The following is a 22513-nucleotide window of genomic DNA, read 5'->3' as shown; positions in this document are numbered from 1 at the left end:
GCGGCGATGGCGGCGGCTGCGCCGGGCCCCGCTCCGGCCCCGGTATTTTACCGCTCGGTGCATTGGTTCCGCCGCGGGCTGCGTCTCCACGACAACCCGGCGTTGCAGGAAGCGCTGCGTGACGCCTCGTCCCTCCGTTGCATCTATATCCTGGACCCCTGGTTTGCCGCCTCCTCCGCCGTGGGCATCAACCGCTGGCGGTGAGTGGCCTGAGGAGGCGCCGGGCCCTCAGGCCGCGGGTGGGCCCGAGGGAGTCGGGACGCGGGTAGGAGCGGCGGGACGGGCGGTGGGGAGGGCTCCCCAGGCGGCCAGGGTGCTTTGAGGTGCAGCGGCTGGGCCGTGTCGGTCAAGGCCGCCGCAGCAGCGGGAGCTGCACACGCTCCCTTGTCCGGTTCGGTCCGCGTATTGTACTCCCCCTGGTCCTCTCCGTGCGGGAGAGAGGTTGCCGTCCCCGGTTGGCCTCGCCGCGGTTTTCACAGCAGTGTAAGCCCGAGTGTGTGGGAGGGTGCGCACACAGTCTTCAACTTTATGTAATGTCATTAGACTTCCCCTTACGAGATATGAGAGGAGCAGCCGATGGACGTTTCGCTTTAGGAAAACGCTTTTTTCCTGAATTCAGGGACAAGCGCAAAGAGCCCTCAGAGCTGCGTGACTGCACCACGCCTTCCCTCTGCCCTTTGGCTGCCGAGTGCGCGTAGGCATGTGTGCACGCCTGCTGCCTTCTTCCCATCCCCCAGATTTTTAACGGAGGTACGCTTTGGCTGCTGCTAGGAAGGTAGAGATGGAGCTGTTTGGACTTTTCCACCCTCTACAAATGGGAAAAATATATAAAGTGAGTCATGTCTGTGCAGAGAGCAAGACCATGTGTAGCGGTAGCCAGTAACATTACATAATGCTATTGTGTCAAGTCTCAGGTGCCTAAACGTTCGGAAACCCAATCCAGGTAGGTATTCTGCTCTGCAAGACTCCCCTGCATGCAAGCGAAGCAGATCTCCCCCTGCACTGCCCCATCAAGGGGGTTCCGGCCAGTACAGCCACCTAGCTGAAAGTCCTTTAAGTGCTCTTTGAAATGTCACGTGGGCTGTGTGGTAGGGAAACTAGTGGTAACTGGTTGCCTCTGCTGTGCACCTTGCCTTCATTTAGAGGAATGAGGTAGTGCGGGTGACATCTAAGCACTTCCAGAACTTGCATCAGAGGATGGTTTAAACATTGTGAATGTGCAGAAATGACCACAATGTAGATGTTCAAATTACAGAAAATTGTCAATTTGGTTACCGTTTAATATCCTAGGAGCCTGAATGATCTTTCAGTAGACCAGACTTTCTACAAGCAGCAGCAGACAGAAATACCTTTCACGTGCTGCTGTTGTTGCTGTCCTCATTTGGAAGAATCAAAGCAGTGCCCCCAGAAGATTAATTCCTGATCCATTTAATCCTTGTTTGTTTCCACCAACGTTTTAGAGGGAGGGAGGCAGGTAGTGGTTTTATTTATGTTGTAGTCACGGAATATAAGAGCAGGTGAAGTTTTTAAAAATCATGTTTCCTCAGAGATGTGTAGCTACTGTGGGTGTCAGAAATTAGCACCACTGGCTGTTAGGCAAAAATGTATTACCAAGTTACTTATATTTACTGGAGTTCCATTGGTTCCCCTTGGGAACCTTGGCTTTATTTTACTATTTTTTTTTTAAATGCAACTACTTGTAGAATTCTGTGCTTCAAAAGCAAATGTTTGTGTTCTACCTAACTCCCAGAAATTTATCATGTTGAAAATCCCTTAGTATTTGACTGCACAGCATGTATGAGCCGTGTAGGACTAACCCTAGTTTAATTTTTAGAACACGTTGGAAAGTTGATATTCCTATTTAATAGATGGAAAGTGGGCTGGGGGGAGAGGAGTGGTTTCTTTTGGTTGCCCAGACCTGGTTCTGGGTCTTCTGTACTGTGATACTGGGCCTTTCTTCCCATGAACAGCCAGTCCCTTTGTCCTTTAGGAAGTGCCAAGGGAGCTTGTTCTGTCTCAAAGCTTGCAGTTCACATTAAGGGCAGTGCAGTTGAGGAGAGAGGAAGTACACAGTTTGCAGGGCAATTGTAGCTGAGCTTTCCTGTTAGCTGTGTGTGGTCTTAAGGGAGCTGATGCAGATACTCATGTCTTGCAGGTCACGCTGCAGAGTGGGCATGTGGGAATGAGGGAGAGGTAGAGCTTGGCAGGCTCACTTACAAAAGACTGTGAGTTTGCCAGCAGTGCCACGTGTTGTCACAGATTAAAGTTTTAAAGCTGGTGTCTTTTGCAGAGTTAGGCAAAACAAAGTGAAGTCACGGTGTAGATGGGGTGATGTGTGGCTGTGAAAGCAGTGATACGTTTGCTGTTTTATAGCGTAGTGGGGAATCAGTAAGACACACCATTAATGCAAAAAGCACTTAATGTCTTTGTACCGTTTTTGGGGTGGGAGGGAGTAGATGAATTATTGGCATGCTCTTGTCTCTGTGTCTTCATGGTGGGAGATAAATTACAGTTCTGTTTGCAACTATTCCAACTACAGATGATTCTTGCCTTGGAGATCTTGCTGCTCAGTCTCTTGCTAGTGAGGAGCTAGGAGCCTACATTTCTCTGCCATGACATTGCCTGTTTGTAACCAGAACTGTAAAACTTACATTGTTCTTGTAGTAATTCATCTTTCTACTTCATATGCAAAACCCCTCCTGTCCCAGAACCCATGAAAGAATATACTGTAGGGAATTACATGGTTTATGCTTCTTCCATGTAATGTGGAGAGAGCAGCTGGCACGGGAGGTGCTGCCGGCTCTGACAGAAAACATGGGAAGGGGGTTGTAGGAAGAAGAAAATCCTGGAAACCACTTGCATCCAAACGAGCAGAACATGCATATGAATGGCTGGGAGCTGGCTGGTGCTGCAGTCTCATAGCAGTTGATAGACCAGGGATGAATATAAATTCTTGGTTTTGGTTTCCTGTCCTAACTTTCACTTTAATTTGGTGATACAGGTTTGCTGGAATTTCATGCAAATTCTCCTCGTTTGTCTTTTAGCTGTAACCAGACTGACTGACACGTACTGCTGTTGTTTCTTCTTTGCAGATTTCTGCTCCAGTCCCTGGAAGATCTTGACAACAGTTTAAGGAAACTCAACTCTCGCTTGTTTGTTGTGCGAGGGCAGCCAACAGATGTCTTCCCAAGACTCTTTAAAGTAAGAGAATAACGGAATTTTCTGGAGCATAGTGAAGAAAAAATGATGTTCCAGTGCTATCCTTGTTTTCACTCAGTAATGATTGCTAGTTGTTGGAGATCCCCTTAGCTTTTCTTTAACTATAACTAACTTTAACTGCTGTCCATAAGGACCAGCCTGGGAGCCAGATACACTCTTGGACTCAGACTTGCAAAGAAATGTAGTAGTAGGGTGTAACCTAGTAGCAGGGTGCTTGAGCTTCTCTTTTTGTGTTATGTTCTGCCTTTGTTTCTGTAAGTCAGGTCTCATAGATTTACGCTGTAACATGTTGACTCCTGTGCTGAGAGCATATTCCCTTCTGGCCATTTCTTCCTGTAGCTTTTACTCTGCTGTGTCCATACACCTTTACAGACAACTGAGCATATTGATCTGTATGTGAATTGCAAATAAGGCTTTGTGTTAAAATTTCAAATTCAGAAGCTTTTACCTTAGCTGACCTTCCTTTTCTTCTTCTGTTCAAGGCTGCAGTTCAGTCAGCCACGGAATACAGCTTGGGTGCAAGCTTTCTGCTGATGTACCATTTGGGATGGCGGAATATGCAATGACCTTGGTGGTCGATAATGGATTAGTGAGATACATTTCTAAAGTGATATGTCAGTGCTGCAGATTGTGAGAGAGACAGGGTTGACAAGAACACCTCCTTGAATATCAAGGTTCCTCAAGCAGTATCATTCTTCTCTGTCCTGCTCTAAGATTGTGTTCCCCATTGCCTTTGAAGCTTTTTGGCGGTGTCTTTGGTAGAGTGGCAAAGCTAAAGAAAAAAAACATAGTTCACAATAGTTTTACAAGCTGGGTTTGTCATGTGGACTATACCTTGCATATGATTGACAGAACTAGTGCCCCCAAAGCCTGCTATAGACTAGACGCTGAGAAGGAGGGATGAACTTGAATCTATACCCTCCTGCTGAAAATGGTTCTGATATGTATTTTCTGGAGGAGGGCAGTACTGGGGAGGGAATCAGACTATGCAGGTCAGAAGGGGCACTGATGCTTACTTTGGCTTCTGCATCTTAACACGTGGCACAAACTATGTACCGTTTTTAGTCTTTTCAGTGTCTGGGTTGGTTTTATCTTTGATCTGCAGGTAAGTTCTGTCCAGTAGTGGTCCATGCCCTCCTTATTTTAGTTTAAGTTATTCACAGGATGATTAAACTTTGTTGGAAGAAAATGCCCACTTTGGTCAAAAACCAAAAAGTAATCGTCAGAGTCTGAGGTTTGGAGAGATGGTTGTGGAATCAGCCAGACTTGCTTTTTGCTGCAGTCTGTTTTGCCTGGGCAGGTGACTTCATGAATATCTTAGATTTGCTGTAGCAGAGCTGAAAAGAATGGGGTGGGGAGATTATGCTGTTAATCGGTAATTGTATGGCTTTCATGGGAATTTGGGCCTCTCCAGAGTTGCTGCACTGAACAGTGAATTAGCAGCAACTCATGCCTTGCTTTCGGCTGCTGTGGAGAGGGGGAGTTATGTCACATGTGGTAATGCAACCTTAGACCTAATATAATTTTCTGCTTTTGCTGCCAGTGGCTGAGCTATGTTGTCGATAACAGGCGCTGGAAAGACACTATAGTGCCTGGATATCACGAGCAGCAGTGTACTGGTTAGCTCTCTGTTAACCTTTGCAGAGGTTTTTTGTCTCCCTTCCTCTGAACAAATATCTGTAATTTTACCTCTTCTGTCACAGAAAAGTGTGTCGTTTGTTCACTGCACATTGCTTACAGTCCCTTGGTGGGTGTGTTTTTTCCCTACAGTTTTTCTTTGCTATAGGCTAGATACTAAGAGACAAGTCGGTCATGACTTTTCTTTTGTGTATCTGCAGCAATTTGTTGCAATACAGTTTACTGTTTCCTGGTTGGTTGTGCTCTGCTTCCTGTGTGCTATTGTAGCACATGGAGTGGTGGGCTTCTCAAAACTGTAAGAAGTACCTGAATTTGAAGTTTTGTATTCTTACTTAAAATCTCATGTTAGCCTTAAATGTTTTGTGGGTTTTTTTCATTCCTTTCTTTCAAGGCAGTAATGTATCTTTCTTCAAAACCAAAGGCATCTTTTCCAAGCCTTCCAGCTGATACTGTCTGTCTTATAAAAGAAAGAAAAGTTTAAAAAGAAGCTGTTTAATCACGTAGGAGCAGGGCAGGTCCTGGAACGTGTCTGTTTGACCCTTGCTCTGAATTATGGATGCTGACATGTTCTTATTTTCAAAAAGGCGTGGAGAATTTCTCCAAGATGTACATTCAGTTATACATAACTGTTTCAGTTCTCTGTCCTTGCTAATATTAATTTTAGGATTGAATCTGAAAGTTGAGAAAAGAGTGGGGCTTGTACAGTTGTTTTCTGCTTCTAAATTCCCTTCCCTGTCTTTGGCATTATTTTTTAATGGTCTTTAGTCAACTAATCACATTCATTCTTTGTGCTTTGTTTCTGTTTCTGCTTCCAAAGTGGAAAAGACCGTCCTGTGTATACAAGGGTGACTTAGACTGTCTCACTTGGATAATGTGGTTCACATCTTAGTTGTGTGAAGGGGTTTTTAAGTGTCTTTATAAATTTCTGGCTGTGTTTGACTAAAGTATTTGCTAAACAAATCTGTGGGCTGCTGCTGTGCTTGATGGATGTCTCAGGAGGGTCGCTGTGGAAACCATTAAACCTCTTCTCATAGGATTCATTTTCTGAGGAAAACTAGGCCATAGTCTTTGAGAGCAAACTGTGCTCTAGAAAAGCCTGGAAGAGGCTGAATGCTATTTCATAAGGCCTGTTCCATGTAATCAGTGAGGGATCTATTAAAGGTGTGAAGATACAGAATAGGGGCATGGCTCAGCCAGGGTAAAATAAATCCCCAAAGACAGGACTTTAATTTAAATCTGAACTGCAGTGTCATACTCTAGTGTGCTGACCAAACAGGTTCACTCAGTTGCCATCCTTTGTCTTGCATTTCCCACTACCCTGTTTTTTGCTGTTTGGGTTGGACATTGGTCATCTATTACTTGATGGCTTTAAAGAGACATTGGAAAAATTTAGAGTGTATTGTTTGTTTTTACTTAATGATAGGCTCTGCATAAAAATCTGGGTTTTTTTGAGTGGAACTTGTATTGAAAGAATCCTCCGAAATGCTTTCTCTGCAAATGCTGGAACAGGATGGTGGAGTTACTTTTAGACAGCATGTGCAACAAAGCAAGATGTTGTTAGTCTTTAGACATTGCACTGTATCTGAAGAACATTAGTAGAGGAGAACTCAAACCTCCCCTTACATGTTTTAAACTTAACATTTGGGAATTTTAAACCTAACATGTAGGAATTTGCACAGCAAATGCGGTGTTTGCTAGAACTGATAAAACTGTTGATTTTTTTGTTATCTTGACTCCAGACTGCTCTTTCTCACCAGCACCCTCTCTAAGTTTCCAGGATGTAACACTGGCCAAGAATTCCGACATCCTCATTCATAGTTGTGCTGGTTAGAGTGTTCTGTTTGACAGCTGTGTATACTCTGTTTCTTGCAGGAATGGGGAGTCACTCGTCTCACCTTTGAATATGACTCGGAGCCGTTTGGTAAGGAGAGAGATGCAGCTATCGTCAAACTGGCCAAGGAGGCTGGTGTGGAGGTGGTGATCGAGAACTCCCACACCCTCTATGACCTGGACAGGTACAGAGAGAGCAAGGGCAGAGGTGCTGCCTGGGCTAGGCTGGGATTGTCGGGTCTGGGAAGGCTTCAGTCTGCTCTGTTATGTTGATCGTTATACGTTGATCAGTCTCCTGTGTGAGCCTAGAAGGTGTTAACAGGATTACTCTGTGCACTCGCACTTTTGATTAGAGCACGTCAAAGTGCTGACAGTGACGTGAATGTACAGAAAGGTGTTGCCTCAAGCTTATTAAACCCTGTACTTGACAGTCATTTAGGTTGCTCAGCTGTGTCCTATTGATTGCTCCCCTTGAGCATGTCCTCACTGCGTGGACTGCTTTTTTTGCTTCATTGTAATAAAGATAGTTGAGCTGTTGTCTCAAACAGGTTATGAAGGCAGGACTTTTAACTGATGGATGTACCAGGACAGCTGGAAGAAGTAGAACAAGGTAGATTGGTGCAAACTTACCTTTCTAAAACCTGAATGCCTTGTCTTTGTTGTGTATTTGCTATGGGGGAGCCTTGCCTTTATGTTGAATTTTTTATATACGTAATCTCCATATATATATGATCTCCTTACACAGTCTTTCAGCTAAGACCCTAAGGTATGCCTGACTTAAACCATCTTTCAGTACTATTCTTATAGGTTGTCTTTTTTTTTTTTTTTCCGGATGACTTGTGCCAGTAATGCTGAATGTAGATTTCCTCCTATACATCTTTAGCGTCCATCATTTCCTATGGGAAGGAGCTTTACAGTTTAGCACATGTTAAATGTGTTCTAATGTGTGGAAATGTTTGTCTTTAGAGTGAGGAGGATTCTTCCTGAACCTGTCTGGTGAGCAGACACTGCTTTCTAATTTTTGCATTAGAAGACCATGAATGCTTATTACATCTTCACCCCTTCAATGTTAATGGCCCCTCACGTCCTCCTTCATGTCATCTTTGTCTTTTCCAAGATGGAGAGTCCTAGTTTACTTAAGTTTTCAAGTGGAATCTGTTCCGTATCTCTTCTAAGTTTTGTCACCTTTCTTTGTACTTCTGGGTATTTCCAGAGATGGAGAGCAGCAGTGAAAACTGTAGCTAGTGTTCAAAATGTAGGAGCGACACAGATTTGTATAGTGCTATAATGTTTCCTGTCTTCTCCTAATAGCCACTAGCATTCTTTCTGCTTTCTCTGACTGCTGCTAAACAGTCTCCGATCTTCCTTCCAGAATGGTCATAGGTATTTGAGAGGCTGCTACTGTATAAGTAAGTTTAAGATTGCATAGCCATACATATGGAGAAACAACATGACCAACACTGCATTTAATTTGATATTTTTGTCAGCTGGTCATGCGGTGTATAGGGAAATTTTTAAGTTGCTTTTCCTTTTTAGCTATCCCAGGTAGCTTATTGTGTCAGTAAACTTTATCATCATCCTCTTTTTTGCCCCTTCCCAGATATTTTATTAATAGTGTTGAGCAGCACAAGCCCTAGCTCAGCTCTGTGTAGGATTTCTCCTCCTGTTGGAAAAATGGATTCCTACTCTATCCTGTATCTCAAAGAATCTTCTGTCTGCAAGGACCTTTTCCTTTATCCCGATTTATCATGTTTTCTATAAAAAATTTCAATGAGGGATCTAGTCAGATGGCTTCTGAAAACCCAGGTAGAGTATATCAACTGAATCTCCCTTGTCCCAGGCTCAAATGTCACTAATAAATAGATTTTGAGACACAACTTCTCTTTACCAAGGCCAAATTAACCCTGCAGCATATTGCATATACCCATGCATTCACTGATTCCGTTAGTATTTTCTACCCGTCTGCCTAATGCACATCTCAGACTCTCTATTCTGTCATCCCTGTGATGCCCTTGAAATGCTTTTTAAATTTGGAGTTATATTTGCTTTTTTTTCCTCATAGTATTCAAACAGTTTTAAGGCAAGTGTTACATGCAGCACCTATTAGTTTGGGTACTTCTTGATGTCCTTTACAGCTCCTGGGAATGCTTGCTGGTCCTGGCAAGCTGCTGCTGTTCAAGCATAGCTTTGTTTTGTGGTGTCTCTTCCTGACCTTCCAGTCTGTGACATCTGATAACATATTCTTAAACAGATTCAGAGCAGCAACTTCCCTGAATACCTCCATAGTGAATACACATGCAAAAATAAATGCATGGATTTTTGCAGTGGTGTTACAGTCTCTGTTTTTTTTAATGACTTGATCACCTCTTGGCCCTATAAATATCCTGGAGTGTCTGTAAAGGGACTGTTTAAAAATTTGTTTTTACCATTTATACTTTTTTTTTTAGAAGGTTTCTCAAACTTTCATTTGGATTGGGAGGTGCAAGGAGGCTGCTTTGTGGCTTTTAATTTAACTTACCAGTTTGGTTTTTTCTATCTTTATTTGGCCTTCATTTTTATGAGGCCTTCTGTTGTCTTTGATGCTATTCTTTAATTGACTTTTGTGATCTTTCTGAAATCTTTTTTGATGGTTTGTGTGCATTTGTTGATTTTTATTTTTTTTTACCCAACATCATCTTCAAATAATCTCTGTGTTGCCTGTCAGTGTTTTACGACTCAGCTCATTGTCTTTGCTTAGCACACTTCCTTATTTTATGCAGTTCTCTTCTTGAAATAAAGCCATTATGGTATTCTTGCCCCTGGAAGGATGTTAGGTTAATGCATGCCAAAGTCACGGTTATAGCAGGCAAGCAATTACTAACATTTTGAGCTATACCTTAGCGCCGCCTAAGACACTGGTCATGAATTGCCTTTCCTTGTGGGTTCTTGATTAACTGTTCCATGGAGCAGTCATTTATGGCAGCTAGAAAATTGATTTTTGGCAGGCGGCAGGGTATGACAGCTGTGTGGAGGCAGTTGAAGTCTCCAGTTATTCTGACATTTCCTGGTTCTTGGCACCTCCAGTTATTCTGACATTTCCTGGTTCTTGGCATCTCTGAGATTTCTCAGCAGGTGGTAATACAGTTTTAATATTGTATTTCTCCTGGAAGCCTCTCTCAGAGTATATCACCCTCCAGTTGTGTTCCCCAGTCTTGTAACTCATGGTGTGTGTTGTCCCTCTGCTCAGCCTAGTGTTTTGCCTGCATAATTAGTAACCTGGCAGTAGTGTCCTACTTCTCATCTTTCTTTAATTGAGTTTCCAACAAGATTGTCAGGACTGGTTTTAAGCAATTTAGACTAACCTTTCACTTCTACACAAATAATTTCAGCAGTCCTTCTCTTGTCCCCAGTAGTGTATTCCTGGTACCACACCACCAGCTCCTTTTAAACATTTACAACGTCTGCTCAGCTAACTTGTGAATTTGACCAGTTTTACCCAGTAGGAAGATTACAGTATGCTCCTTGTTGGCTCTGCCAGCATAACTGTGTGATTATCAGAGCATCTTTCCCCTCCTCTCCCCCAAAACAAGGAGAGGGCTATAGAAAATCAACATCAGTGCTGGAAAATGCCGTTAAGAAAATCTAGGAATTCCCAGTCAAGATTAGCGATGCTCAGATTGTAGAAGTCAGGCAGAAAAGATAATCTCTTGGGTATCAGCTTAGCCTGCTCAAAGCCTTTACGTGACAATTATTCTGTCTGACAGCTTCCAGCTGACAGATTGTTTTGTCCCTTCTCTGGATCTGCCTGTTTTCTCCTCCTTAGGATTTAAATCCCCTGTAGTCTGCTTGCTTGACTGTCAGCATTGTGCTCTTTGTAATCCCGAGGAGGCCTGAATTATTCAGGGGAGTGGTTTACGTCAGAAAAGAATGCTGTGAGTTTGTACATTTGTAGCATACATCAGGAACAGCTTTTCCTCAAATATTCTAGCCTAAGGCTCAAATGGCAGTTAAATGTGCTTTAATAGGAGTATGTACTAACTTAAAGGAACCAGGCACTGGGGAAGGGTGCATTCCTTGGTGGTTCTGCAATTCATAATTACATTGTGCCAAAAAGTGGTTTGTTTCCATCTACAAAGGTTAAATCAAACTTCTGCCTGCCAGATCTCGTTATCCTCATCCACTTGCCTGGTACTCTGGTGTGAGGTGTTTTCCCCCTGACAGGGGGAATACTTCGCCTGTCATCAAGTCACTTCTTCGTATTTCATCTGGTCATGTGTGTGATTCTGCGGAAGTTGAATTGTTCATCCTTTGTCCAGCGTCTGTTGTGTGGAATATCTGTTGGTTATCTCTCCATCTCCTCTTTGAATCTGTAGAAATACCCCTTATCTTACATACACGTAGCCCTACACGAGCTCTCTGGAGCAAGGATTTAGATCAGAGCAATTGCATAAGCTGGCGAGGCTAACGAAATAGTCTGCGTGAATTGGTAGTGGGGTGTGTTGTCGAGCAGCCGGCTTGCCGAGTGCTGGCAGCCAGCTCTTCGTCTTGCGAGGAAGCAGGGGGGAGCACGCTCAGTCCCTCGCCAGAACCAGGCCGTGTGGCTTTCAAGCAAGCAGAGGTGTCAGGTTTTTGAGGCAAGCAGCTTTCCCTAGCCCGGTAGCCGTCCTGCTGGGACACTGCTGTGCAGATGTGAGTCAGAAGCTGATACCTGTGAGGGCGTGCGTCCAAAGTCTGCATACACTCTGCTGTCACAGGTGACTGACTGTAGGATACCTTATAAACCTAGCAGTGCCAGAACTATGTCTGGTCAGGTTTTGGTTGCCTGCTTTCTTGACGTAAAGCGTGACTGAGAGTCAAAAAGACCCTCATAACTTCTGGCATTAAGGTACTGCTGTCAGGTTATTGCTAGTCTGGTAGCACAGCCATTTTCAGGTGTACTTACTAACACTGGAAAGGTTAGGTTTTGTATGACAGATAGAGCGATTCTGCTTTTCTCTGTTCCACTTCAAGAAAACTAGAAGAATAACTACCACGTGTAGTCTGACAGTTGCAGATGAGACGGGAGTATTAAATCCTGGGGAGAATCCTCCCTTTTTCTGTCACTGGGGGAAGTTCTGCCCAGATTAACAGGACAGTAGGAGGAAGGAAAGGACGCCTGCTTGGGGCTCTTCCTGTGCAAATCTTTGTACAGAAGGCTGAACAGCACTACAGTACCCAGTGTGTATCGTATAATATCCAATATTGTGCAATACCCGATATTGGATATTTCTTTTCCCTGGCAGTTTTGTGAAAGGTTCAAGTTTTGTTGCATAATGTCACTGTCAGGTGCTGTGAAATGTGCAACTTGTCCTGGTCCTATCTCTGAAAGATTTGTGTCCCAGATCCAGTAACTGTCTCATTAGGAATTTAGGAGCTGTACTAGGTAACTTCACTCGTATTCCCTTTCTTGAGGATGGCAAATATAGACACTGGCATCCACCTGCAGGTCACAGCGATTTGCTCCAAGCAGCTGTCTGTTCACAAAAGTTTTAGCTGTGGATCTGGGACGTGGCATAACAGTGTGGATCTCAGAGTGAGCTGGCAGCATCAGCAGATGTGTGGCAGAGGACTGAAAGAAGAGGCAGCGTTTAAAGTGTCTTCCCCACCCCCATCCCAAGCACCTCAGGCAAACACGATGCAGCTTTGTCACGTTTTCTCTTCCAAGCTCTGAACTGCTCTGGAAACCAGCGAGGCTCACCGGAGTGCTGTTAACTGGAAGCACCGTGCTGCTCTTCCAGTGACAGTGCTCATTTTCTGGGGATCTCTGTGAACTGGCAGTCCTGTTTGGGGGCCCCAGTGCTCAGAGCAAGCCGCAGGGAAGATCGTGGTGGGTAGTATTCCTGAGAGTGCCTGATCTTTTACTACTTCTGAGGTGGTACGCACCGACGGATAGCCGAAAAGCATGTGTGTGAAAGCAGCGGAGGTGCTTTCTGTTACGAGGGTACGTGACAGAATAGGTTGCCCGTAAGGTTCCCCACAATCCGCTTGCTTGGAGGGGCGCCGGAGTGCCGTGCCCACACTAATCAAGTGTACAGCCTCGCACTGAAAACGAACAGTGTTTTGTGCTCTGTGCACATCTCCATTGCCCTCCCTCCTGTTCCGTAGTCTCTTTTCTCCCAATGTTTACAACTGCCAAGCGGAAAAACCGGCGCAAACTGCAGGAGGCTATATTTGTAACCTTCGCAGCTGTGCTGCCCGTTTTAAAAGCCCCCCTCCCCCGGCCGGCAGTGGGCAGGAGGCCCGGGCGGCGCGGCGGGGGCTGCGGGGAAGCTGGGTCAGTGCGGAGCACACGTGAGGACGGGCTGCGGGCCGCGAAGGCCCGCGCCGGCGTGTCGCTCCTCCTCGCTACACGTGCGGCTTGGGCGGGGGGAAGGGAAGGCACATGGCGTCCGCCGAAACACTCGGCTTTAAGCCCAGCCCCTTGCATAAGCTGTTGACTGTCATGGGTGGGGAAGGCTGCTCTGCTGCAGCTACTGTGCGAGCTGTGGGGTTGGCCGCCTCAACTTTATGTAATGCTGGCCATCCCTGTGCTGTGTGCCTTCCTGTTAACTCCTTCCTCTCCTTGCAGGAGAGGGAGTTAAAGTGGCATCTTTCACCTTAGGGAAGCTTACCTTGGCCCAGGAGCTTCTCAAAGCCCTCTGTCCCTGGAAAAATAAGACTGAGTGGCCCCAGCAAGCTGTGGATGCTTAGTGAGGTAGAGGAATGGGGAACTGTGGCTGCCTTTTCCATAGCATGATCTGACACAGGTGAATAGCATGAGACAGGTCCTCTTGTGACCTTATGGTGTGGAGGAGGTAGGTGAGGAAGAGAATAGTGACGCAGATTGGGATTTGTCTCATCAGAGACTTCTTGTGTCAGGGAGGAAGTAAGGTCAGAATCTAAGTATCTCTATGTGTCTGTGGAACAGATGCAGGTCTGTGACTTATCATCTCAGGGAGATGGAGTAATCAGATTGCAGTTTCATACAGGGGTCTGATAAGGAGCTCTGGGAGAGAGATATGATGCTAAGCCTGATTCAGCTGGAGTTTTTTTGTTGTTTTTTCCATGGAGATGAATTAGTATCTGGGGTTTTGTTTTCTGGTGTGTTTTGGGGTTGTTTGTTTGTTTTTTAATATCCCTTTGAGAGATGCATCAAGTGGAAGCTAGGTCTATAAGGATTTCTGTATCAAACGTGAAAGGTTATCCTGAGCAGAGATAGCAGGATGCAGTTAGGCTCTTATTTCCTTGTGTCTTCTGTGGTATCGGAGCTGTGTTGTTTCACCTTGCTTAATTTGTCTACAGAATAATTGAGCTGAATGGCCACAAGCCACCCCTCACCTACAAGCGCTTCCAGGCCATCATTAGCCGTATGGAGCTCCCAAAGAAGCCGGTGAGCACCGTAATAAGCCAGCAGATGGAGACGTGTAAAGTGGACATCCAGGAGAACCACGACGATGTGTATGGGGTGCCATCCCTGGAAGAGCTGGGTATGTGTCAAGAGTGAAGGCAAGGGTTAAGTGCTAGCTGAAAGGCGATCTAGTGAAACTTGCAGATGGCTGGCATGTGCCCAGGACAACTCCAATGTTTTCATCTGACCTGAGCTGCCTCTACCAATAGAAGCAGCCTAACCGTTTTCAGCAAGTGCTGGACCTCATGAGAACAGGCTGCTGTCCCTTGCTTTACTGTTGATGCACAGTGTCCCCTTTAGCATTGCTCTACATCTGTCCTTTTGTTCTCTGCTACACTGAGCATATAACCACTGTATCAGTGTCTCATGTCCTCGTCAGCTGCTTTCCTCCTACTGCTGTCTCTGACATGTTGTGTAACAGACCTGAAGAGGCAAACTAACTGTGTACCAGGCTCAGATCATTTCATTCAGTTATTGCCAAGCAGCACCAATTTGAGAGCTTTGCAAGACAAAAGATATTACAGAAACTTCTTTTGCTCATCCTGCTATGCCTTATGGTCCTGTATTTTTCTTGGAGAAGGAGGATGAATAGACAGCAGAGGCATGAGGAATGCAAGGCCTACATCAGGGAAGTGAATCTAAATGCAAGGGAAGAAAGGATTAATGCAGAATACTGTCTCTGCGTGTGTGACTGGAGGCTCGATATCAGCTTTATAGGAGTATCACCTTGTATCTTAATGCACAGTTTCAGCAGTAACGTAAAAGCAGTGGGCTTCACAACAGGAGTATCTTAAGGATTGCAGTCCTGGGTATATCTGCTCCCTTTATTGTCTGGCCTAGTGTGAGACTGCCTGCAACCTTACACTGCTCTGCTTGCTGCAGAGGCTCCTCTGCCAGCCTGGAGCAGTGCAGAGCAACTGCATTATTGCTTCCCCTTTTGCATTGGTTCTTCAGCACCAATTCAGGGCCTTCAGCAGCAGCAGCTTTCAGCAGAATAGGAGCCTCACCAGGAGCAGACAGGCTATTTAGTGAGCTGCTGGTATCCATGGCAAGGTATTTTGTAAGGCAGGGCTGTGGAGCAGATGTTCCTTTGCCAGCTGCTCTGGCCTTTGGAGCAGGGCCCTGTGGGAAGTGCTGACACACAAGAGAGAGTGCTTTCATATGAGCCATGGGAAGAGTCCCCAGAAGGCTGCCTGAAGCATTGAAGGGAGAAGCCCCTGTAGTGCAGTGTCATGAGCAGGCTCTCCCCATGTTCCATGTGATTTGCCTGCTGTAGAAGGAGCAGAGCAGCAAGTGAGCCATGTTAGGCAACTGCAGTGTGTATGTAGTGTCTTGCTGTTATTAATGCTTCATCCCATCTATATGCTTTGTCTCGGCATGGCTTCAAATCTTACGAAGTTCTTTCCTGCAGGCTTTCCTACAGATGGTCTTGCCCCTGCAGTTTGGCAAGGAGGGGAAACGGAAGCCTTGGCACGGCTGGATAAACACTTGGAAAGAAAGGTAACCCCTGCTATTTAAGTGGCGATTCCTGCAGGCTGTGCCTCTAAATGAGAAATGTCGAGCATTGGCCATTGCTGTGTTTCTCTGCTCTTCCTAACAATGGTCGCAGCATTCGCCTCTGGAAGAGGTGTTTGGTATTATTGGAACACTCTTGTGATCATGGGTTGTGTGTGGAGCAGAGAGCTCCTAGGCTTCCTCAGACCCAAAGCAATTGAGCTGTGTATTAACTATGCTGCTGTTTGAAGCAATAGGATTCTTATCCTTGTTTCTACCCCTCCATTTCCTTTAAAGGAGTGCAAACTTGGAAAATCTCCTGTAAGTTGCTCAGTCCCTGCTGCAGACTGCACACCATCTCTTTTTTCTTTAGCTGGGGTATTGGTGCAAGTATGTGCTCATAAAGGAATGCCTTCCCCTTGTACATTGGCCTGTTAGAATGTTGTCTCACTGACTAGCATTGCTTGAGCCTGTGGCTGAAATAGCCATTTTTTTTTCTATGGGTGCATATGTTCATTGTAGTGCATAAGGCAAACAATTTCAAAGTAATGAAAGATGACCCAGCTGCAGAGATATGACAGTTTTAAATAGTTTGTACCTGTTCAATGCTGGATGGCCGTGTGCAGTTGTAGAGCTCAAAGCATAAATTCTAGTGCTGAAGGGGGAATAAACTGTCAATGTAAAACTCCACAAAAAGGTCTGAATTTCCCCAGATTTTCTTGTTAGGTGTGTGAAATGAGATAGACATACCTGGACAAAAACGATGGCGTTAGCATATGCCCCTAGGAGCTCTCAAGGTTGTTAGCTCCTGCATGCAAAGCAAATTCAGTCCTTTTCTTGGCCCAGATGACTAAGAGGTTTAAATCCTGGAGCAAATGTTTTGCATTTCTTGAGTGGGATGTGGGTGTTGGTATTGCCTACTTGAGGTCTCTCCCAGCAGTGACTGGAAGTAAATAGAAGAGACTCTGCTGTCAGAGTCCTGAGTGGCCTCACCACCTGCACAGAGGTCTGCCCTTAATAGCGTCCCACAAATTTGTGGTGTTTTTGGCTCATTTCTCCTGAATATGTCTAGGCATGGGTTGCAAATTACGAAAGACCAAGGATGAACGCCAATTCATTGCTGGCCAGCCCTACAGGACTCAGTCCCTACCTGCGTTTTGGCTGCTTGTCCTGCCGCTTGTTTTACTATCGTCTCTGGGAGCTGTATAAGAAGGTAAGACAAAAAGCTCATCTAGAGAGCCAGCTGGTTTTGAGCATAGCATGGTGCTGGTGCCCAGACAGTGTGCCAGAACAGCTGCAAAAGTTACCATTGCCTCCCTTGTGTTCGACTGTTAAGCTAAGCTTGTTGCTACTACAGAAGAGGCTCTTGGGTGAGGAAAAGTGATTCTCCTGTATGTAGTGGAGCAGACCTTAAACCTGCTGATATGCTGTTCGTCAGCCTGGAGTCTTGTGTCCTGAGCCGTGCAGAGCTTTTTTTCTGTTAGTTTTGGCTCATTCGAGTCTCTTGTTCAAGCACTGATTGAGCTAAAAGCAGTGCTTTAACTTCACCACCTGGAGTTTGTGGTAAAGGATGATCTGGAATTGAGCTCCTTTGTGATAGTTGTCAGTAACTGACTTGGGAATTGTGTGCAATTGAATGGGTGGCCCTACAGCTCAACATAATGAGCTAGTCCACCCCTGCTTGTGGATACCCTTGTCTCCTCCTCCACAGGTGAAGCGGAACAGCACGCCCCCCCTCTCTCTGTACGGACAGCTTCTGTGGCGGGAGTTTTTCTACACAGCAGCCACAAACAACCCGAAGTTTGATCGGATGGAGGGGAACCCCATCTGCATCCAGATCCCCTGGGACAGGAACCCTGAAGCCTTGGCAAAGTGGGCAGAGGGCAAGACAGGCTTCCCTTGGATTGATGCAATCATGACCCAACTGAGACAGGAAGGGTGGATCCACCATCTGGCCAGGCATGCGGTGGCCTGCTTCCTGACCAGGGGGGACCTCTGGATCAGCTGGGAGTCAGGAGTCAGGGTGAGTCTGGCATTTCCAGAGGCTTGCAGGAAGCCATAAGGAAAGCGATCTCCCTGGCACTCGCTGCAAGGATGGGCACACAGGTATGGCTTTTGCGTCGCATGTAAAAGTTGCGTGGAAGAGAGGATTTGCTAGCGGGCTCTCGGCCTGCCAACGGCCTGACTTCTTTTTGCCTTCTACCATGAGGCTCTGACAGTATCAAGAGTCTCCAGTAAATGTTAGTGGGACCCACTGGTAAATATGGACTGGGGTTTTGGGGGCTTTTTTATTTTTTTTGTAAAAGTCCTCTCAGTCCGCCTGTTTTCTTTGCAAGTTCAGTGTCACCTTATAACCGGACCTTTTTCCTCATTGTATAATCCGTCACCGTGCCCGTCAGGGAACACTCCATGACTGTGAGATCTGAGTCTAGAGTCTCTCAAGGAAAGAGGTAAAAGACCCTCCTCTTGGGCCATCTGAAGGGACAGACAGCTTGAACCTATCCCGTGAACATACTGTCCTATGCAAGAAGTGGAGGCAGGGGCATCTTGCCCCAAAGCTGACAAAGCAGAGCGTAGCTGAAAGCGCGTCATAGGGTCAGATGCTAAAAGTGCAGCGTCTCTGCGTAGATGTGAGTGAGTTAGCGCTGAAACCTGTCTGCCTCTCCGTGGCAGTGTGCTCTGGGACTTTCAGAGGGGTTCTTCCTTCTTGCTTTGGTGCTTGTTCTTCTGTGCATCATCTGCCTGCTTCCCATAGTTGGTGCTTTGCATTTGTTATGCCTCCCAGGTTAGGATCAATACTGAAAGCTTGCTGCAATGCTAGGTAGTGATTTAGTCTGCAGCTGCATGAGAGATAAGCCAGCGCTTTATCAGTGTGAGCAGACAGTGCTTCCCTACGTGAAAGTGTCAGGTACTGAGATATATTGACCAGCCAGCTGGCTTCAACCAGCAGATCGCCTCTTTGCTGCTGCTTTGGTTCCTAGGAGCTGTTCTCACAGCTCAGTGCCTGCCCTTTGAAATAGCATCTTGGATCCTCCTGCCACGAAGTCCTGCCTGGGGAAGCTCTCACTGCCTTTTCCTCCAATTGCTGCAGGTGTTTGACGAACTGTTGCTGGACGCAGATTTCAGCGTAAATGCAGGCAGCTGGATGTGGCTTTCATGCAGTGCATTCTTCCAGCAGTTCTTCCACTGTTACTGCCCTGTGGGCTTTGGACGTCGCACAGACCCCAGTGGTGACTACGTTAAGTAAGTGATGTGACTGGAGCTTCTTTCGTGCTTGGTCTGTGAGCTGACTTTGCCTCAATAGTTCAGTAGCTGACAGGTACATGGCGCTTTCTGTGCATCGTGGATGCTGCATTGCACCTTTTTACTTCTGTTGCAGGAGGTATCTGCCCAAACTGAAGGGTTTCCCCTCACGATACATCTACGAACCATGGAATGCCCCAGAGTCTGTGCAGAAGGCAGCCAAGTGTATCATTGGGGTGGACTACCCCAGACCCATGGTGAACCACGCAGAGACCAGCCGACTGAACATCGAACGCATGAAGCAGATCTACCAGCAGCTGTCACGCTATAGGGGGCTCTGTAAGTTCCAACAATTGCAAAAGGTTTTGTCTTTAATAGGAGATAAAATGCTGGGAGGAGAGGTTATGACTTAAAATAGATAGCACTTGCCTTTCTGGCCAGTCCTTGCAAGAGGAAGCAGTCTCTGCCAAGTCTGCTCAATCGGTTTCCAGGAAAAGCTCCATAGAGCGCTTAGCTAGGAGTGGAGTTTGATTAGTTTTGAGAGCTGGTGATGGTATGGCATGGCACCATCCATATGCCATCAATGATCCGTTCTTCACTTTGGGGAAAAAATCTAGGCAGAGCATCCTAAGTAAATACGCTGCTGGATCATGGTGTCTGTCTGTGGCCAGCACTGGGTGAGCCCAGCTCTGAACTCATCCTGCTTTGCAATATGGATGTGCTGGTTGGTGATCACTAAGGCGTTTCCATGTGAAAGGCTTCTCCCACTCCAGGTGTGTTTTGTTTCTTAACTGTTATCCTCTTGCCTTTCTCTAGGTTTACTGGCATCAGTCCCTTCATGTGTGGAAGATCTAAGTGGCCCAGTCACAGACTCAGCTTCAGGGCAGGGCTGCAGCACCAGTACAGGTGAGCTGGAGCTATTTATGTGCTTCTGAGATAGTTTCATGTCGAATTACAGGCTACGGGCAGGAGAGAGATCCTTTTCTAATAAGAAGAGAGTGTGTAGCTAGGAAAACATAGATCCCATTCACCTTCCTTTAGGCTTTCTTCAGAAGTCCCCAGTGAGCCTTCATTCCTAAAAGAGCTGAAGAATAGGAGTTCATTAAAGTGAATCTTTTATTGCCTGTATGGGATCATATGCAGCCACTTAAGGGAGAAGTACAGATCACTGTAGGGCTAATAAGGTATAATTAAGCTGTCCTCCATCAAAGGAGGATACTTTCATGCTTGTTCTGGGGAACTTAATTATTCTGCTTTTGACAAATTTTTTTTTCAAAAGTTTTCAAGGAGGCTGTGACAACATATCTCTGTGCTTGTGCACTGCATATTCTTCTTTCTCCCAGCTCTGTGGCAGGTTAGGCTAGCGTGTACTTGTGAGGAGATCTAAAGGCAAGGGAACTGTTGCAATGACTCTTCTTCCTCTACAGCAATGAGGCTATCGCAAGCAGACCAGGCTTCTCCAAAACGCAAACATGAAGGAGCAGAAGAGCTGTGCACTGAAGAACTGTACAAACGAGCCAAAGTGACAGGTCTCCCCGCTCCAGAGATCCCTGGCAAGAGTTTATGATTGTGAGTAGTCCCTAGTGTGATCTGGCCTAAACCACCTTGTTCTGCCAGCTAGCAAGGCTCAATCTTATTTTCTCCTTGCATTTTAATGAACAAAATGGACTCGCTTTTGGAAGGAAGTGGCTCTTAACTGTAATTCTGTAGCCCTGTAATTTGGCAGTGATGTGCTCTCTGCTTGTTTTGCATTTTGCTTGACAAGCTGTTAACTCAGTTGTCCAGCAGAGAGCAGTACCCTGTTACCAGAGCAATCACAGAGCACAGTTGTTCTGGGTTTGCTCTAGTGAAGCTGCTTCTCCTTCTACTGAGTGGGTTTGCAGCCAGGTTTGCCCATGTGGTGAGGGTGCAGACTGGAAGACAGGAGTAAGCAGGTCCAGGCATCTGCCTGAAATGCTCCAAATCACAGGAGGGAGATGCTGGTCGCATGTTCTGACAACTTCTCAGTAAGAGGGGGAGGTCAAGGCAAATTCTCTGTTTTGCTTTTTCCTACAGCCAGCGACAAGCACCTTGCAAGTGAACGAGTGAGAGTGCTGAAGAGGTGACCAGAGGAGTAGGGACTGCTGCCACAGAGGGACTGGAACTTGTGATCCACAACAGAAAATCTGGGGTCTTGTATAAATGTGTAATTCCAATAGCTGCCACAAAACGGCACTGCGTTACTTGTTCGGCTTTCTGGTCTCCAGGGAGTCAAATCTGTTTCTTCTCAGCCATGCCCAAAATCTGCTCCCATTTAAGGGGGCAAGAGCCTTCTATCAACTTGTTCACTCCCAGGTGTATCTTTCTTTTCTGACAATGGCTCGGTGCATGTGACTTGATGCATTGATGTAGGGAGCAGCATCTGCACATCTCAGAAATAGTAAACGTCCTTTCTCATCACTAGTGTTAGGTGATGAAGTGTGCTGGTTAATTCAGATTATAGTAGGAGTTGAGAAGGAAGCTGCTACAGTGTCAAAAATAGAGTACCCATCCTACAAGAGAACGGGAAAATCTCAGTATTTCTTTTGTTAGGCTAACCTAGTGGGGATATAAATGCTTTCTGAGTAAATCAAGATGGTACTCACGTGGGATGGAGACAAAATGAAGGACAACTGTAGCACAAGAACAAAGAGATACAAACTGTCTGTATGCTTGAAAGGCAGTTAAAACTTTCCCTGCAGAAGAACCTCACTGCTGCAAGGTGAGCCATAGTACTGTTGCCTGGAACAGAACAAAGAGCAGTTTGACATCTAGGGGGAGAGGGACTCTGACAGAAAGAGGAATTCTTCAGAGAATAAGATCATGCCTTCGTACGGGTAAAGCAGTCTCCCAGAAGCTTGCTGGCCCAAATAATAAGGGAGCTACACCTGGGCCCCGCACTCTACAGCATTTCCTTCCATGAGTGAGAGCTCTCTCAAATGGAGTGACTGGTGTCTGGTGTGTAGCCTGTGGAGTGCCTCATACTGATGGGGGATGTGTTACCCGTCAGATCCTTGAAGTGAGTCTTCCTCGGGCTCAGTCCGTTGTCCATTCTGTGTGGATGTTTAACTCTTTCCTGTATTGGCATCTGTGCTTCAAGTTTTTACACAGTGTACTCCTGTACCTCATACCCTGCACATTGCTCCTTCTTGCCATTTGCATTCACACTGGTGCTTTGTAGTCTAGCAGGATAATTGTGCAGCTTTCCTGGCTCTTAACTGTACACTCCTTTGCCTGGTCCTGTTATATGTCATTTCACCATGGTGCTGGCAGAGCACCTCTGCTTGCCTTTTCACATAAGAGGGCAGAGAGGGTGGTACTGCAGAAGAGCCTCTCTTTTGGCCGTTTTCAAGAGGGATTAGATCTGGTAGCTAATCCCATGCAGTGGACTGCTGTTGGCACTGTTTTCGTTTGCTGTCCAAAACCTTTCATCCCTGCCTGGCACAGGTAGTGTGGGGCTATATGTGAGCTTATTCAACTAACAGCTTGGGGAGCACAGGTGTTGTCTCCCACTCTGACTGGGATAATCATATTCAGTTTTGGAGCCCATGTTTGAACCCAGAGCAATGGGGCTGTGAATAGAAACTGACTGAAATGTATCTGGGAAACCTGGAGCGGTTGAATTTGGTCTGTGAGTTAATTTATTGAATAGCTGAATAACCTTTC

General features: G+C 46.0%; 1 protein-coding gene across 1 annotated transcript; it reads left to right on the top strand.

The window, feature by feature from the left end:
* Positions 1-21513, top strand: CRY2 (cryptochrome circadian regulator 2). Its single transcript, XM_086612756.1, has 12 exons — positions 1-200; positions 3093-3201; positions 6730-6872; positions 13987-14171; positions 15504-15592; positions 16659-16799; positions 17298-17609; positions 18678-18829; positions 18966-19168; positions 19646-19735; positions 20257-20398; positions 20885-21513. The coding sequence occupies exons 1-11, from the start codon at positions 7-9 to the stop codon at positions 20394-20396; spliced, it is 1758 nt and encodes a 585-aa protein (XP_086468882.1). The 5' UTR covers positions 1-6; the 3' UTR covers positions 20397-20398; positions 20885-21513.
* Positions 21514-22513: the final 1000 nt, after the last annotated feature.

This window comes from Tauraco erythrolophus, chromosome 6, assembly GCF_009769465.1.
Source record: "Tauraco erythrolophus isolate bTauEry1 chromosome 6, bTauEry1.pri, whole genome shotgun sequence".
NCBI classification, from domain to species: Eukaryota; Metazoa; Chordata; class Aves; order Musophagiformes; family Musophagidae; genus Tauraco; species Tauraco erythrolophus.
This window is presented reverse-complemented; position numbering and strand designations above follow the sequence as displayed.